Source organism: Falco punctatus (genome assembly GCF_963210335.1).
Source record: "Falco punctatus genome assembly, chromosome: 2".
Lineage (NCBI taxonomy): Eukaryota > Metazoa > Chordata > Aves > Falconiformes > Falconidae > Falco > Falco punctatus.
The window spans coordinates 33,306,895-33,324,609 of NC_137581.1; the positions used below are offsets into that span (position 1 = coordinate 33,306,895).

The window sequence follows — 17,715 nt, forward strand, 5'->3', positions numbered from 1 at the left end:
TAAAACCCATTCAGCCACCCACTCAGCAAATCACAAAAGTTTTTTTACTTTAAATTTCATATGAGCTCCACAGGGAGACAGTTCTTCAATGCCCGGAGCTACCTGACATTTTAATAATATCTGATCATTATGTGCAGCCTTTCATCCCAAAGCATTTTCCCTCAGTATTTATACTGCACACGTATACAGAAGTCATCCCGTCATTTCTAGTGAGGAGTAACATTCAGCCTTATACATATGCAGCTGTGTGCTTAACCCACACAGTGTACAAGGCAGATTGGCTTGTCAGAGCACTCAGTCTCCCCCGCAACCACCTGAAGGATGACGGACCACCTCTGCTTCAGCCATACGCCTGCTACTGCAGTCCTGGGGGTTGTACACCACATTCACACTCCCTCCAACTTGCTAAAGTCCTTCAAGGAACAGAGAGGAAAAAGTGACAGAAGTGAAAAAGGAACTTCTGTAAACCCAGGATCTTCAAAGGACCATAGAATCATAGAATGGTTTGGGTTGGAAGGGACCTTAAAGATCATCTAGTCCCACACCCCTGCCATGGGCAGGGACACCTTCCACCACACCAGGTTGCTCAAAGCCCCGTCCAGCCTGGCCTAGAACACTGCCAGGGATGGGGCATCCACAGCTTCTCTGGGCAACCTGTGCCAGTACTTCACCACCCTCACAGGAAAGAATTTCTTCCTAATGGCTAATGTAAATCCACCCTCTTTCAGTTCAAAGCCGTTCCCCCTTGCCCTATCACAACATGCCCTTGTAAGAGCCCCTCCCCAGCTTCCCTGTAGGCCCCCTTCAGCCACTGGCAGGCTGCTATAAGGTGTCCCCAGAGCCTTCTCTTCTCCGGGCTCAACAACCCCAACTCCCTCAGCCTGTCTTCACAGCACAGGTGCTCCAGCCCTCTGATCATCTTTATGGCCCTCCTCTGGACTTGCTCCAACAGGTCTATGTCCTTCTTATGTCGGGGGTCCCAGAGCTGAATACAGTACTCCAGGCGGGGTCTCATGAGAGCAGAGGGGGAGAATTGCCTCCTTCCACCTGCTGGTCATGCTTCTTTTGATGCAGCCCAGGATATGGTTGGCTTTCTGGGCTGTACATTGCTGGGTCATGTTGAGCTTCTTGTCAGGCAACACCCCAAAGTCCTCCTTGGGGAATGTTCATCATCTTAATCAAGATCTACCCGCAAGGAATGACAGCTCCAAAATGTTTGTTTCAAGTACTTTTCATGTTTCCAGATGTGGAGATTCCTGTGAATATGGGGGTTGCCCTCAGTTTTCAGATACCTAAAATTAATAACTTTCAAATACAAATCCTTGCTGAAAATCATTCACTCTCATAAAACATTTACGGTTGGGCTTTCCCCCTCCAATTGCTTACTTTTATTTTAACAAAGACATTTTCAAAACAATTCTACACATCCCCGAAAGAAAATGAGCTGTGGGTTTTTTCCTAACTTTTTTTTTAGAAGTGCATCATTCTCGGGGAGATTGCTAGAGCAATATTTGTGTTAAAGACCATTTGAAGGCTCTTTCATAAGTTCTCAGTCTCAAGTACGCATGAAGTATCCCCTCCTACAATGACTTCAGCAGAGCTGCCGGGCAGGCAATGCTTTCGTTCAGCCAACCATTGGTGTGCTGCAGCTCCCTAACACAAAGGATGCAAAATGACAATTACCTTTTCCCTTGCAAAACAACCACCTTCACATCACATTAAACATCTGTGGTAAGTCATCAGGAACCTACACATAAATCCAGCTTTAGAAAATGAAGCAACCTGATCATACTTTTATAAATAAGCATGAAGTAACTTTCATATTAGTCATCTGTATTTTGCATATGTACCTTCCCATAAAATAGATGTGCTCAAATACATGAGAACAACATAAAGAGATAGTGACAATGAGAAAAGCATTTTCATATTATTGCTAGTTGCCTAAACTCAGCAGGTGAAAGTTATAATAGTAAAAGCTTTGTAATGAAAAAGTTAAAAGCATCTCTCTGGCAAATGGATTGGAAAAATAGGTTGTCAAGAGCACCATAATACAATTAATCTTCACTCTTGGAAACAGTTCTATCATGTAGGATAAATCAGACAAACAAATCTTAGATCCATAGAGGTGTGTTTGAAGTGCTTCATTTGCAAGATCTTATATTCGCTGTTCTAATTTTTCTTCGTTGTTTCTATAATTTTAAAGCCAGATAATTGTTTTAAGCCAGCTGTCAACTGTTTATTTGTTAGTCGGTGCGCTCTTAAATTTACAGTCATGGTACATTATATATTAGTGTACTTTAGAAGTAAATTTCTATATTAGTATGCTTTTGAAGTAAATGCAATGACCTGTGGCTGGCAAAACCAACACTAGTTTCTTGCATAGCACAAAATAAGTTATCAAGTTTAGGCTTGACCTGAATGGAAAGGTGACACCTGGTCTGTATAATTTCTAATGATAGACCAGCCACATTTAAGAGCTGTGTAGCATATGGCAAATATGTCCTTCTGCATCGCTAGGTAGATGGTAGAAGGAGAAGGATCCTCTGAGACCCTGGAAAAAAACACCAGCAGCCAAGGGTTTTTTTACTGAATTGTTGACCTGCTGCTAACTGTAGAAGTAGCACAGGCTGCTTGTGAGAGCTCTGGTTTTGGTCAGGTGGTTGGATGCCTCGTTTCTTGGCTTATTCTTCTTATACATGACACAACACTGACCAGGGCCATGTAAAATATGATATTTCTAGGAAGTAGTTAATTTGCTAGCAAGATCAATTCATTTGCAGCAACAAAATAATTCTATTAATCAAAGATTATGAGCAATTTTCTAGTCATTAGAGTATTTTTAGAGGAGTAGTCAGCAGAGAGTCAGAAACAGTCACTGTAAGAGGGCATGCTGAAGGAAGAGCTCGTAACACACACGATGTTCCTGGAGAATTCTGAGTTACTTTCAGAGTTCAGACACTCAACCAGATTTCCACACATGACAGCACAGCACAGTGCTGTAGCAGCCCGTGAAAAGGAACAAGATCCATTAAAGGAAGAATTAGAGCCATTTGGCCCAAATGAAGCATTGCTGCTCTTGGGAGTTACTGAATCCTGCAGCAAACTCAGCATTTATAAGCAAACGGTACTGATGGCCTCATCTTGCTCCCCTTTCTGGCTGATCAGGATAAAGGTCCATTGGTGGAAAATACATATGCAGACTTACACATGTGTACAGTGTGAATCCCTCCAGTAACTGGCCTTTGACGCTCAGTCTGTCTCATAACTGGCCCCTGCCTCGTATACACACACACACACAAACAGGTCTTTTAGTCATTCCCCATACCCCACAGCATTCCCAGTGGCTGGCTTGGAGCCCCCAGTCCCTCCAGTAGGTCATGTGCAATCTCTCTGGTCTCTCCTGGATCCATCCCAGACCTATGGCCATTTCAAAAGGTAGCTCCCAAGCTTATTAACCTACTCAGTGGCTAGTCTGGCTGGATGCTCACCAGTGATGACTGAGCAGCATACGCACACACTCTGGTCTCTCTGACTGCGGCACCCCAGACACACAGCCCTCTGACCTTTGGGCCCACTCCAGCTGCTGCACCCAGACCCCCTCACACACATCCATGCACACCACACAGAATAGAGAGTCACCCAGGAAAAGAATTAGAAATTTAGTTTAATGAATATAATGCACTGATCAGGGCACGGCATGGTGAGACAGGTGTACTGACCAGCAACCTGTTTACATGTGACCAGTCCCTTTTATCCCCTTCCCAAACCACCATGGTCCGTCCCTTTTCCTGCCTTTTGTTCCCCCACTAAGGACACTAAACTGTCTTGTACAAAACCAAGATGCTCTTCCTCTGTATCCCGTAACAAGTCCCATGTCCCTGTAGGCAATGCTCCCCTTCAGTCTGTTAGATGATCTGGAGAACATGTCCGTTGACTGGTCTTAATTGGTGCCATGCTCAGTCCCTGGGACTGACGGTCTCCTGTGACAACCCTGGGAGAAGCTGGATCAGGGGGCTGTCTTTTCTCTGATTAGGTTGTTGGGCTTTCTCCATCTGTGATGGTGCCTCTGTCCTGCTTTGTGCTTTGGGAGGTAAGACTTTAATTACAATTATCAGGAGAAAGCAGCAAATGACAGTGGTTGGAAAATCCCTTCTGCAGGGGATGGAAGTACCCATCTGGTGATGACACCTCCCACATTGTTTGGTGAAGGGCAGAACTGGGATGTTGCAGAGGAACTGATGAGGCTTATCCAGGCATTGGACCATTACCCCTTGTTGCCCATCCATACACTCTGATCCTGCAGCTGATCTTTCTTTGAGCAGGAGAATGGACCAGAAAAATCCCAAGGTTGCCTATGTGATTTTGTGATTCTATAATCATCTGAGTCATGGTCACTGTCTGTGAGTGTACTCATAAATTGCCACATTTGCAAGGAAATTTGATTTAAGTTAAATTTGAATAAGTTCTTTCCTTGTAGTTTAGCTCAGCTTGGACTGAATAATTTTCTATTCACCGTGGATAAGAACATAGACAAGGACAGTAGCCCATTCTCAACTGACAACATTGTTAAACTGACAGAACTTGCCCTGTACCTCAATCTTGCATGTCCCCATAGATTTAAGGTGCCTGACTTGATGTACATTGAAACTATTGCAAGGCTTCTGTTCACTTGATTGGAAATTGAATTAGGCTTCATTCAGGTTAAAAAAGCAAGATTAAAGTTTCAGATGTGGGCCTGAAGTACATTTAAAGACCAGCAAAACAAGCACAACTATACTAGACTTAAAAGATCTCCAGGTAAATGAAAATAAATTAAAAATATGCAGTCTTCATGTTGCAGGCCAGTTTCTACCGGTGTTTGCAGCAGAACTGTCAAACCTGCCTGGCCATCAATAAGCATTTGGGCAGGCACGTCTGAAGTCTAAGCTCAGTTCTGTGGACTCAGAACGGGTACATGTGTGCCTTTCAAGAGCTTAAGGACTGCAGATTTGGTATCACATGTGCATGGTTCTTTCCTCTATCAAAATCATAACATTACCTCTTCTTTTCAATCTTACAGCATCTCTCTGCCCTGCTGTTAACAGCCTGCAAGACTTTTTATTATGTTTCAGATATATAGGGTTTTTTCCTCCTACTCATTTTCTTTTTTGAATCCCTTGGCTGATGAGAAAGTGTGGTGTATCCCTTACATCTAGCAACATTCAGCATTTGCTCTGTCATATGCCTGCTGTGGCCAACATCTAGTCTTTCCTTCTGCTACTGTTTTAATACCTCATACAATTGGCTTTGTACATATAGCACAAATGCCAACATAACCTGCAAACTCTTCCAGAGGCTGGTAGGATATTTTTTTTTTTCTTTACTAGACCTTTCAGAAGGTGAAATATTATTTTTACCCCCTCACCACACAATTCTGCAGAATCCTGTATACTACAACAAAGGGAATGAGGCCTTTGTAGACAATATGCAAGCAGTCATCATTCCCCCTAGATTTAAAGGTGATTATCAAATGTTTGGATTACCCAGATAGCAAAGGGAGTATTTCAGCTCTTTGGATATTTGTCATTTGCATCCTGATCACATGCCAGGTGTCTTCAATGTCACATTCATTAAATCCCATATTCTGCCTTTGAAGCAGTCCTGAACAATGGGTGATGTGGAACTGCACTCTGGCAGGAGTAGTTTCCAGGTAGGGCAGCTACTCTTCAAGCCCTGCTCAGCATTTGGTCAGCATTTATGGGTAATGACAAGTCCTCAGTCCCTCCATATTTAGGGAAGCTGGCTAGCATATGTTTTCAGGATCACAGAACCTTTTAGGCTAAACAGAACCATTTTTGCTAAAGAGAGAAGCCCCAGGAAAGAGGAGACATTTTCTATTCTATCTGCCTTTTTTGCACTGATGCAAGACTGGCCTATAGAGGATTAGTGATGTCTGGATTGAGTACTTTTTATTTAATACTGTACTTTCCCATGGTGGGGGAAGAAACCAGTGACGAGCTGAAAGACTCAAGTCATCCAGCCTAAACATCTGGGGCTTTCTGATCCACTAGTCCCCTGGAGTGTAGAGCTAGCCTTTCGTTGTTACAGTACCTGCAACCATCCTCTGTAGAAAGTCACCCCATCTCGTCTACTCTTCAGGACTTCCATGTCTTTCTCTGGCAACTACAGCTCTCGGAGGAGCCACACTCTTAATTTGTTGCATCTACATGTGGGACTCAGCTGCTTTATGGTGAGCCATGGTGGACAGTGAGACCAGGCATCTTCTGGAGCAATCCACTTGCCCATGCCTCTGCATTTGCTTCCAGCAGAAGCCAAGGTACATGAGAGAATGACACAAACCCAGCTTCTGTCCCATCTTACAGCCAGGACATGGCTAAGGTATATATCCATGTGCAAAACCTGCCATGTACAACTCTCCACAGCCATCAGCTCCATGTCAGTGGTGGTGTCAGAGGTCTGCCTGTGGAAATGAATAGTCCATGTGAGAAAATTGTTATTTGTCATTCTCTGTTTTATCCAGGAAGTTCTCCTGAAAGTTTCCAGAAAGACTTTCCCTCTGTCTTTCCCTCCCTGGTTCAAAAGCAGGGAGCCCCAAATCAAAATGCTAGTCCCAAGGGGTACCTGCAGAATCATTGAGTTTGTCAAGCCCACAAGGGAAATTCATGTCTTTTCATCATCTGCTGATGGATGAAAGTGTCATTTGCAGGAAAAGGTCCAAGCTGAAAATGGTGAGAGCATCACACAGAATGGCTGCATTCATGCTGAGCAGCTCTGGAGCTGTCATCATCAAATTGGGTCTCCATGTTCTCTGATACCTGACATAATTTGTGAATAATGAATAGGCCCAGGTCCCTAATGATCACCAGGTGTGATTTAACCTGGATTAAGCCTTCTACATACTGTATTTAGTTCTCACAAGGTCATTTCAATTCTACTAAGTACTGATTTGCACATGCTCAGCTGTGTTCTTGCCCTTTAATACAGTAACTGACAGATGGTAGGAAAATATTCCTTTTAGAACAAAACTTGCTGAAGGAGACTGCTTAGGGCCTCAGAAAATACAATTTGCCAAATAAAGGATGGTCTCCAGGAAAGAAAGGAACTACTGTAATGTAGTAGATATTAAATAATTTTCCTCAGGCATCTGGTGTTCAGTAGCTTTTTCTCACGTCAGAGAGGTGACCTAACTGTTTCCAACTATTTATTGCTTAATTCACCTTTGTACTCTTATAAGTCTTATTTCTGTGGGTTGGCATAAGTAGTGCCTCTAAAAATGTGCAAATTAATTGTGTGAGGATTTGTTGTAGAGGTTTCATAGGTACCAATTTGTATCTGCAGTGTGTAGTCAGATACTTTTTCACTTACACTGTAATTAGCCTGGTTTCTGGGTGAATTTCACACTCATTTGTTAGACACAATTATGCCCATTTCTCTTAAATCACTATTAATTCCTGGCAACGTTGCTACTGAATCTTTTATGTGAGCCTGCACACCCTGGTTTTCCTCATGGCCTGTTCAAGCTTATTTTGGCAGCTGAATACATCAGATTCATCTAATTTATCATCTTCTGTGAGGCAAGATAGTTTTGGATGGCAGAAACCTCTCCTTTCCAAACCTCCAAGAACTTGCAACCTTCTAAAGCCAGTCGCTTGTTGAGTAGATATCTTTGACACACTTAGTTTCCTTAGGCTCCCCCATAACCAATGGTTTACTCTTTTATCCTCTGTACCAACACATAGTTAAGAAAGACTTGATGTGACTTCCTTTAGCATCCATTTACACTGTCCTATAAATCATACAAAATGTTCTGCACAGGCTCAAATCTAGGCATTAAATGAGAATCCATCTGTTCATTGCTCCCAGTGGGAATATAGTTTCTTTCTCTGCATCACTGCTTGACAAAACTTCTAATCCCATCTGAAACTGCTAGTGTGTTGTATTTGGGGCCTGTTATATCAAATACACATCTCTCTGCTCTCTCTTTCCCCTCTCAGGAATTGTTATTTTTAGACTGCTTTTCTGTCTCTGATGGAGTAAAAAGTTACATCTTAACCTGTACAATCTTTGGTGGCATATGCTGCTCTGCTCTTCTACTGCAGTGCTGCAGTATCATGAAATCTGGCATCCAGCTCTGTTCTTCTGATCTGTAACCCCCTTGTCATGACTGGCCTTATGGAGAAATGCATGTTAACACTTCTTTTATTTCTGTTTCTTGCCTGGATTTGCTTTCACTGTTCTTGGATACCATGGCCAGAAGTAGACGAGTATTTGCATTAGCCTTTGGCTCTATCAAGAGGGGAATCAACAGTACTGGACAACTTAGAGCATACTCCTGCTGCTATAATGTGCCCTGTGCATGACAACACTGCAGGAGTGTTAGTGTCAAAGTGATGTAGCTGTCAGAGTGCCCAGGCACACCATTATTTTAAGAGGGGATCACTGCAACTCAAACTGCAGACTCCCTCCTACCTGTAGCTGTCTAAATCTGTGGCTAGAAGTTTCCCTTTGCAGCCAATGACGAATATAAAATAGGCACCTCTAAGGTCCGATTCATTTCAATATAAAATAAATAACTAAAATACATGACTAAAAAGTTATTTCATTTCTACTGACTAAAAAGGCAGCAAAGGCTGACTACTTGCACGTACACAACTACACATCGGTCTCTGGCCAGGAGACATGCCTCAGTTGGCCACTACACCTGCAGCAAACCACAGGTGACTCTGTGCATCTTCACTGTGGGCCAAGGTCTGACAGAGCCCCTTCTTGCTGGAGTCTAAGGATACACATGTGCATGTATGCCACTCAAATGCACATACAGTTTCTTAGCTGACACATGGCAACTTGTTCCTCTTCACAACGCAAGGGAACATTTGAACCATTGATACATCTGAGCCACGAGGCACTGCATATTGGGTAGCTGCTCCTTGGAGCCAGCCTATAAGGAACACAGTGTACATCACTGGGTGGGGGGTGTGGTTTTTTGGGGGGGGTTGGTGTGGTTATTTTTAATTGAGAATGAGAAAGTGCGTCACTGTTTTTACCAATCTCACAGAAGCCTTTAGTCATCTATAGAGGCACATTTTACATATTTTGGAGGTTTTGCCTTTTTTTTAGCATGGATTATTCACACCTTCACAAATGCCCTAGAGTGACCCAAGCCCAGTGTCTCTCTTATTGGCAAAAAACTCTTGCCAAGAATTTTGGAATAAGGCACCACCCCGAGTGCATGTTCTATATGGCCCACATCATTACACCAAATAGTGCAAATTTCCTTGCATTTAAGGCTTCCCAGACCCATGTAACCTCCAGCTGCTTACCTTGACTCTCCCTGCCAGGACAAGAGCACTATTCCTGCCCAGTCCCACCTCACACCACCGTATCTCCAGCTCCATGCTCTCTGCCTCCAAGGTTTTGCATGGAACTGCATTCACAGAGCAGATGCAGCCGCATGAGTCACTGCCTCACCAAGGAATGCGTTACTGTATATCAGTTGCTCCATGGAAACAGCCGGTGTATATGCTTGAATATTGTGCAATGCACTTTGAGGCCACTTACATGCCTCTGAAATAGAGGTAATTTGTTTACTTTGCATATACCCAGGAGAACAGCAATCTGTGTCACGTAACTGTCTGGGTACTTCTGACGGAGCATCTAACGTGTAATCGCTTGGCTGAGATTTGGATGGTTCAGGCCACCTGGCTGCAGAAAAAGGAGCTCAAAGCAGGAGCCTTGATTTGTTTTGCCCTTAAGGCTGGTTGTCTTTCAGTCCTCAAATCAATGTAGCTTTATGCAAAACACCTGTTAGGAATGGTCCCTGAAATGTGCTGACCCCCAAAATGTGCCTAGGAATTGTTTGGGACAGAAGCCAACACCATGCCAGGCACTGGTCGAAGAGTATAGCAGGGCAGGTGATTGTGCTCTAGTAGCTAGAAACACTGCTAGTGACTGTTGAATTTACTCTTATAGCTGTACCTGAATGTTTCCATCCATGTTCCCTAGAGGCGGTCTTTGTTTACAGCTTTAATAGCTAGAAAATGTGAGTTTTCTGACCATCCCCACACTTTATGGCAGGTCTTTCAAGCTGTTATCATGAAGAAGCACTAGCAACAAAGTTATTACTTACTCCACAAGCAAAATTTCTCTTCTTGGCAGCTCTTGGCTTAAAGGTACTTCAAAAAGTGTCTTAATACTCTGCAAACAAATCAATTATTTATAATTGTCTTGTCTTTAGATGTGAATCAAAGTAATGATCTTTTTATAGAGTTGAAAGAAAGCAGACAGCTTTAATTGAAGTAAATGAAATCTACATGACCACCTGTGTTTTGTTGTTTTTTTTTAACTGTATAGGAAATCAATGTATTGACAGTAGCATTGGTCAACCAAGACAGAGAGAAAAATTCAGAGAAACGAAGCCCAGGTTTAAAATCAGAGAAAGAGGCACTATTAATAGGTAAGATAACCCCAAAGAAGATTTTTGAGAACACATGTCTTTTAACAGTTTTTTGGTTTGCATATGTATTTACACGCATCTTTGTGTTAATAAAAGTAAAAGATATTTTTTATTTTTCATCTGTATTCATAATGGCTTTTAGTAAGAGAAAATCTAAAATACAAGTGAACTTTTCCTTTCTGAAAAATTCTCTAGAGTTTAATGAAAGGATTTCAGGTATGAATAAAATTGCAGGATCTGCATGTAGACTTGCAATCTGAATGTATGAAGACTTTATTTACATCAAGATATAGCAGTCTAGAATTGTATAACTTGTTATCTGATTATTAGACAAAATGTTGAAGGAGAAGGGGATGGAAATAATATTTGCAAACTACCAAGCAAAAAATATGTATACTGAATGTATTAAGCAAGACAGATTTATGCTTTTTACATTAGGTGAGGGAATTAGCAATATGAATATTTATGAAGAATACCACAAGGACTGTCATATCCTTTACCTAGAATAAAATCTTTACAATAAACTCGAAAGAGTGCCTAAAAGCTAAAACTTATAGACAGTGGGCCAGCTAACTGGTACCTAGCATTTAGCCACACAGGAACGCTGCCTGTACCCACGCAACCCTTGGAGGGAACATGCCCCATTTATATCTGTGCACGTTTTGCATTTGGTTTCAGTGGGGCAGATTTTCATGGAGCCTAAATGTCCAAAGTGCTCCCCATGGCATGGTTGCCATTCACAGGAATGCTGACCTAAAAGACCAGGTTTCATTTCTTTCATTTGGTCTTTTTACAAAATCAGCGGTGTCCTGGTAGGTGACAGTTCCAAAACTACCTTAATTTGTTTAAATGCAACTCATTTGCATCTGCTAAGCACCAGGGAAGTTGCTGGTTTATTGCTGGGACATGGATTCAGACAGTTCAGACCAAAAAGGTCATTTAAAAGTGAAGAATGTATTTAAATGTTTAAAGGGCTTAGTACACAAACTTCCTGTGACTGGTGAGAGTGGAACAACGGGATGTACGGAAATGTATGAAATGTGATTTGGCTTATTATAATAAAATTTGGAACTTTTAATTACAGTGGACAGTATTTGACCTTTTCAAAGATAACTTCCGTGAGAAGGGTAGCAAGGATGGGATTTTAAGAACAGAACAAACTTCTTTTTCTAGGTCACTCATTATTTGACTGTAACTAGTGGTGGCGGTGTCCCAAAGTGCATCTTATCGATCAGCTGTCCAGTGGCACACTCAGATAAACAGTCTAATCTCAGTCCAGATATTACTGGTCATGATACCCCTAGAATTGTCTTATTGTTACAATTCAAAGGCAAAAGATTGCTCAAGAAGATGGATTTCATGTTATCTTTTCCTCTGAGGCCCGTTCAGGTGAGGCAAGGGAAAAACGAGCCTTGCCTCCATCCATTCACTAGGTTTGTCTATATTTTACAAAATTCAATATTGTCTTAGAGAAAAGGAGCATAAAAGAAAAAAAAATTACAAAAAAGTTATTATGGAAGTCCAGTCAATAACTACAAAATATTTCCAAATGGCTTTTATTTACATCATATGAAAGAGCTAGCTTTGAACATCCTGAATTGAAAAGCCTTGGGAACACACATAACAAACGCAATGCCACTGGGAAAACTTGATTTGAATACAAACTGGATTTCCAGTCAACCCACCCAAGTGTGATGGTCTTGGTTTTTGCTTCAAGAGCTCTTGTGTGTGTACTTATGGTCACACACAGCACAAAGAAGGCAACTGCTGCTAGGACTCAGCATAGTATAAAATTAAATGCACACCCCTCCCTTTGCAAGATCAGAAGTTTGTAAGTGTTATTGGAAAAATGAGGGAAGAAAAAAGGTGTTCTTTGCAAAGCAAGACTAAAATGAGTTAAATTGTACTTATCATTTTCAACCATGGGCAGTATTTGGGGAAAAATGAAATCCAAGATTATCCTAATTCATTCAGCATCAAGAATGGCCTGCAGTACACAAGATACAGTGACCCATTTTTGTCATTTGTAAGCATTTTTAATCCTGGTGTTTATGCTTTAAATGTAAGAAACTTCCCCTAGGGTGGTTCAGCTAAGAAACCCATCCAAACAGAGTTGAAAATATTTGCTCTGATTCTTACACTTCAAGTCTCCCCAAACATTAAGTAATACACATGCCATTTTGTATTTTCACTGTTTATTTAGAAGAGGATAAATTGGATAGTGCTTTTTTTTTTTTTTTTTTTTTTTGATTCTGATGCACCAAATCTTGTTTTCTCTGGTCATCATTACTATACTGTCACTTGAATTTCACTGCAGAAAAAAATCTCTAGACTTAGATCCTGCCTTCTCCCAAGCCACTTTTATTCCCATACCTTTTACAACAATCCTGTAAATAACAATGAAGATAGACAGAACTGGCTCTCTTTTAAGAGAAAGTAAATAAGTAAATATGTCATAAAGGATTTGTGTTTTCTTCAGCAGCACTTAGGGGTAATACAGATTAAACAGTTTTCATAACCAGCATCAGTGTAATTACTAGAAAAATTTGAGGGAGTGAAGTTTCTGACACAATTATATGAAGCGTTTTCACAACAGAGCATCCAGTGAAGGGGAAAAAAGCAATAATTTTACTATTACAATATCCACAATTTTATATTGGTAAATCAAGCATAAAATTGGTAGTGGAAATGCTTCCAGCAAGTCTTTGTTTAGAAATTCCTTTATTCATCAGTATATTATCTTGGTCACTTACTTGCTAACTGCTGTCATTCCTGAAGATGATCTATTGTGTTTACCATGTTATTATGACTGTATTAAAAATGTGCCATTTTCTATGTTTATTGGGTTGTGTAAAGAAAAATAAGAATCATAATTTATACTGAAAAACCTGCAAGAGCAGACTATTCAGAATTATTTTGCTTGTTTTAATGATATATTGTCCGAGGTGATTTCAATACTTTGTGTGCATTTGTTTTTAATACAGGTATCATATCCACATTTCTTCACGTCCACCCTTTTGGAGCCAATATAGAATATCTTTGGTCTTATATGCAGCAGTTGGACTCTAGGGTAAAAAAATTTAATCAAAATCTGTTTTCTCTATAGAAATATTGTATTATTCTTTACTGCAGGTTAAACTTTCCGTGCGTTTCCATTAGAAAGATAATGGGATATGGGGCTTGGGGGTTTGCAGTCTTTATTCATTCGCAAATTGCAGTACACGTGCTTATGTTGAGGTCTTTGCCTCGTGCTGCTTAGCTATTTTTTGTGGCAAAGAAGAGCGGAGCTTTAAATAGCAAAGACTACTGGCTGATTTTGTAATACATGATCCTGAAATATAGCTGAGGAAAAAGAAAGCAGAACAAGAAGCAGGTGTAGCCGTGGCCATCAAATTGTGCAGAGTTTTAGGAAATGATTCCTTATTCATCTAAAACTTGTTAGTCATGGGTCACACTGAACATGAACTTTCATGAACACATGAATGGACTGTGAAGCATACCCTTTGTCTCCACTTGGAAGCAGAGAGGTTGTCATAAAGGAATTGGCTGATCCTATTAAATTCAGAGGTGTGGCCAACACAAAAGTGAGGCCAACATACTACAATGTGCAAAATGTTTTTTTAATGAGTCATTCATGCAGTCCTTAGTCAATATGTCCCTGTAGGATAAGATTCTTTGACTCACTTTTAAGAATCTACTGTAGGATGAGATGAAATCAAGTCCCAAAAGGGCCTGTTCCTCTCCACTGAATGTTAAGCCAGTCAAAGGTGAGAAGGTCAGTTGTGAAATAGCCACCATCCAGCCATGCCACTCATAGCCAAGATCAACTTTCAGCTGCTTTGATGGGCTGCTTTATGCCTCTGGAGGATCCTTCCTCTGTTTCTGTGAAAAAATATACAGCTAAAAGCAGAGGAAATCCTGAGCTAGAAGCCCCCTACAGATAGGACAGGTTGCATGGATAAGTGAGGAAGGATGATGAAGTTCTTAGGCACTATTTTCATGCCATGGCAGCTCAGATTTGCTAGTGCTTTCCAGTCCACTGCTACGCACAATGGAAAGGGAGTAAAGAATGAAGATGGTAGAAAGAGGTGAGAAACTCATGAATTTCAATTTTTAAAAAGTAAGTAATCTAATTTTATCAAGATCTGCTAGATTCAGAGTTTCACATCTGCAACCATTCCTCTTCTGCTTCTCTGATCCCTGCCTTTGCCACATGTACACCTCCCTTCATCATCCCCAGTTCCTGCAGCACCCAGTCTGCTCAATCTTCCCAGTCATCTTTCCAGTCCTTCCTTAACACACAGCATATGGCTAAGTTTCTGCCTTTTCCCTCGCTGACCCCTCCAGCTATGTATCTCTTGAGTAACAATGCCAACCATTTAAAATACTGGCTCCCCGGGCTCCAGCCCTGCTGCTCATTGCTTCTGCCCGCCAAGCACTTCAACTTTCTCCTGCGTTACTGCTGCGGTCCCTTCTTGTGCTTGTCTGTGGGCTCTGTCCTTGGATTTCTACTCACAGGAGTAAAGTGTTGGCGTCTGTGAGGCTGCCAGGATCAAACCTTGCAAACACAGCCTTCATGGAAGGAGCATTGTCTCCATCTCTCCGAGGTGCCAACATACCAGCCCCTGCAGCTACCACTGGACCTACCTGCTGCATAATAAATGCGAGCTGCAAAATTTGACCTCAGTGGTTTATTTTGGAAGTAACTGCTTGTAGCAACAAATTACTTTTTAATAGCACAATCCAGAGATGCAATCTCAGAGATGAATTTCAATTACTTTCCATGGTTAGCCTGTCATTCCTCACCTGAACAGGAATGATAAGGTCAGCATACCCGTGTGGGCTGAGGGCTCAGTATAGAGCTCAGATACATTACCCAAAGGTAACCAGCTATCCGTTACTGCCACCAGAGTGTGTAAAAAATGGATCTGATTACTCTGGGGCTTCAGACTGCCTCTAACACTGATTTTTCGGCACCACCTTTAACAAATCATTTAATCTTTCTGCCACAGTAACCTCTTCAGGAAAATAAGAGCTGATAGAAATTTTCTTGCCTCTCTTGGGTGGAATGAGGTACAATTAGCATATTTTATGTTTATATATACTATTTTTAAAAGAATTTTTTTCACCATGGAAGGCTCCTACTAATATGAATAAGCAGAAATACGTCATTGCCAGAGAAGCCTATCAAACCACGGAGATACCTGTGGATAAAAGGCAGCACCCATAGATTTCTTTACTCTTCCCTTCATGACCATCACTACAGAAAAATGTTTTATTTTCTGTGACTGTTCATTTCTTGACTTCCCTACGGATTATACCAGAAGGGTTGCCTTAGTGAAAGTGTTTTCTACAATAAGAGGATATTTCCCATTAGGAAGGTGACCAGTCATTAAGGTTTAAAAACCATGAAAATACATTGAGCAATGCTGAGTCAGGAACTTTATTGCTCAATTATCTGGGGCTGCTGAACAGGGCCAAACTGGGAGAAGATGGCTCCATGGATAGTCAACCCTAAGTAACAGAAGTGAGCTGATTAGAAATAAGGTCCCTGTGTTAGCTTTTTTTGCAAGAGAAAAAGTGATGGAGCTAGGAGGAGGATTCAAGAGCTCATGGGATAAGAGGAAAGAATAAGGTCCTGTTTGCTTCATCCTCACCAGATGTTTCCCCACAAGTGTAGTTCTTAGATGGACTTTGTACCAAGCTGTGTGGCAGCAGCCCCGACATAGTAGTTGTCCTTCTTTTACATCAGGATGCCACTTCCAACAGCAGAATCATTCTGGCAAGGAATCTGCACTTGCTTTGGAGTCTGGAAATCCATGTCAGGCTAAGGTTAAAAAAAAATAATAATAATGGTTGGTTGTTTTCATCTGGCCTGGATTTCTCCCGGCCCCTTATTTATGTTCTCCATATTTCCTCTTTCCAATCTACAGGGCAGCTTTCTCACTGTAATTTCCCCCCCCCCCCCTTTTTTTTTTTTCTCAGATCTCTGCAAATGAGATAGAAATGCTTTTGATGAGACTGCCACGCATGTTTAAACAAGAATTCACTGGTGTAGGAGCAACACTGGAGAAGAGGTGGAAGTTTTGTGCCTTTGAAGGAATTAAAACTATCTGACTGTGACTAGTAATGAAGCTATGCAGAATAATTCCTACAGCATGGCAGGGTTATAAAGTATTAAAGTAAGAGATTTGGGTTTGGGCACATAGTAGTATGTTTTCAAAGTTATCCAAGCCTAATTTTAGTTACATTTGTGAAGTTCTCTTGTGAGTGGAAATGTAGTTGTGCACCAGTTCCTAAAATAAAATACAATTTTTAAAAAAGAGTTTCAAAATGTGACAGATCTGTTTCCTATGAAAACTGAAGAGAGATACCACAGTCATAATGATTTCAAAATACTACATGTCCTACATCTAAGAAAAGCTCATTGAGCAAACATTTAAGGAGAATGATTGCCTGGTTATGGTCGCTAAGCTACAGCGATGTATATGTAATATGTAGTAGAACTCATTAAGTTTTGTTATTGAAAGTTCTTTCTGTTTAGTAAGAAAATTGAGTAATTTTACAGTGAGGAAAAGCATACCAAAAGAAAACTTGAAGATGTGTCTGAAGTTATTGTATTTTGTAAATTAAGTTATATGCTGTACCAGGGATTTTTGCCTTATTGAAAGAGGCCTGAAAATGTGATTGGAGTCCTCAAGAATGCTTTATCAAGAATATTATTTTTCTAATGTAACTATTCTCCATTACAAGTTCTTTTAACATGGATTGCATATCGATTTTCATAAACATGTAAATAAGGAGGAAACCAGTGTTACTGTATTGTATTTGGTATGTAACATTCAGGTTTATGCATCAAAATAAATATTCAGTTGCATTACTGTTACAAATTTTATAGCAGATATATTAATTTTTATCAATAAATATGACTTCTACCATATTGTTTGTACAAGTTTTTCTTCTGATGTTTTTGAATTTTTATCAATCCAGCAAGAGTCTCCTGGCACTTATCTTTCTCCTGTCTAAATTATTACTTGCAGATAACTTGGTTAAATTAATTAGGAATCAAGAAAAGAGCTTGCAATATTAGCTAAGATTGAAAAATCTAAAAATATTGGTAAAGAAAGTACCAGCATGGGCCTTTGTTTAGCTGAACAGATTTCATTTGTTTTTTCAGACAAGCAGCCAGGTTAAAAACGAACACCTTCAAATTTCTCATTGTCAGTGTTGTGTTCGGTAGTCACGGTGCATCCAATTAGTTA

The 17,715-nt window shown here is 40.7% G+C and overlaps 1 protein-coding gene across 10 annotated transcripts in view; it reads left to right on the top strand.

Moving 5' to 3' along the window:
- Positions 1–17,391, top strand: part of ENOX1 (ecto-NOX disulfide-thiol exchanger 1) — a 392,145-nt gene extending 374,754 nt beyond the window's left edge. For 9 of the 10 annotated variants that reach the window (XM_080376795.1, XM_080376801.1, XM_080376802.1 and 6 more), the window contains 3 exons: positions 10,351–10,453; positions 13,438–13,523; positions 16,439–17,391. In XM_080376795.1, the coding sequence (XP_080232921.1) occupies positions 10,351–10,453; positions 13,438–13,523; positions 16,439–16,570 (321 nt within the window). In that variant the 3' untranslated portion in view covers positions 16,571–17,391. The other variant, XM_080376796.1, reaches the window with a different exon arrangement.
- Positions 17,392–17,715: the final 324 nt, after the last annotated feature.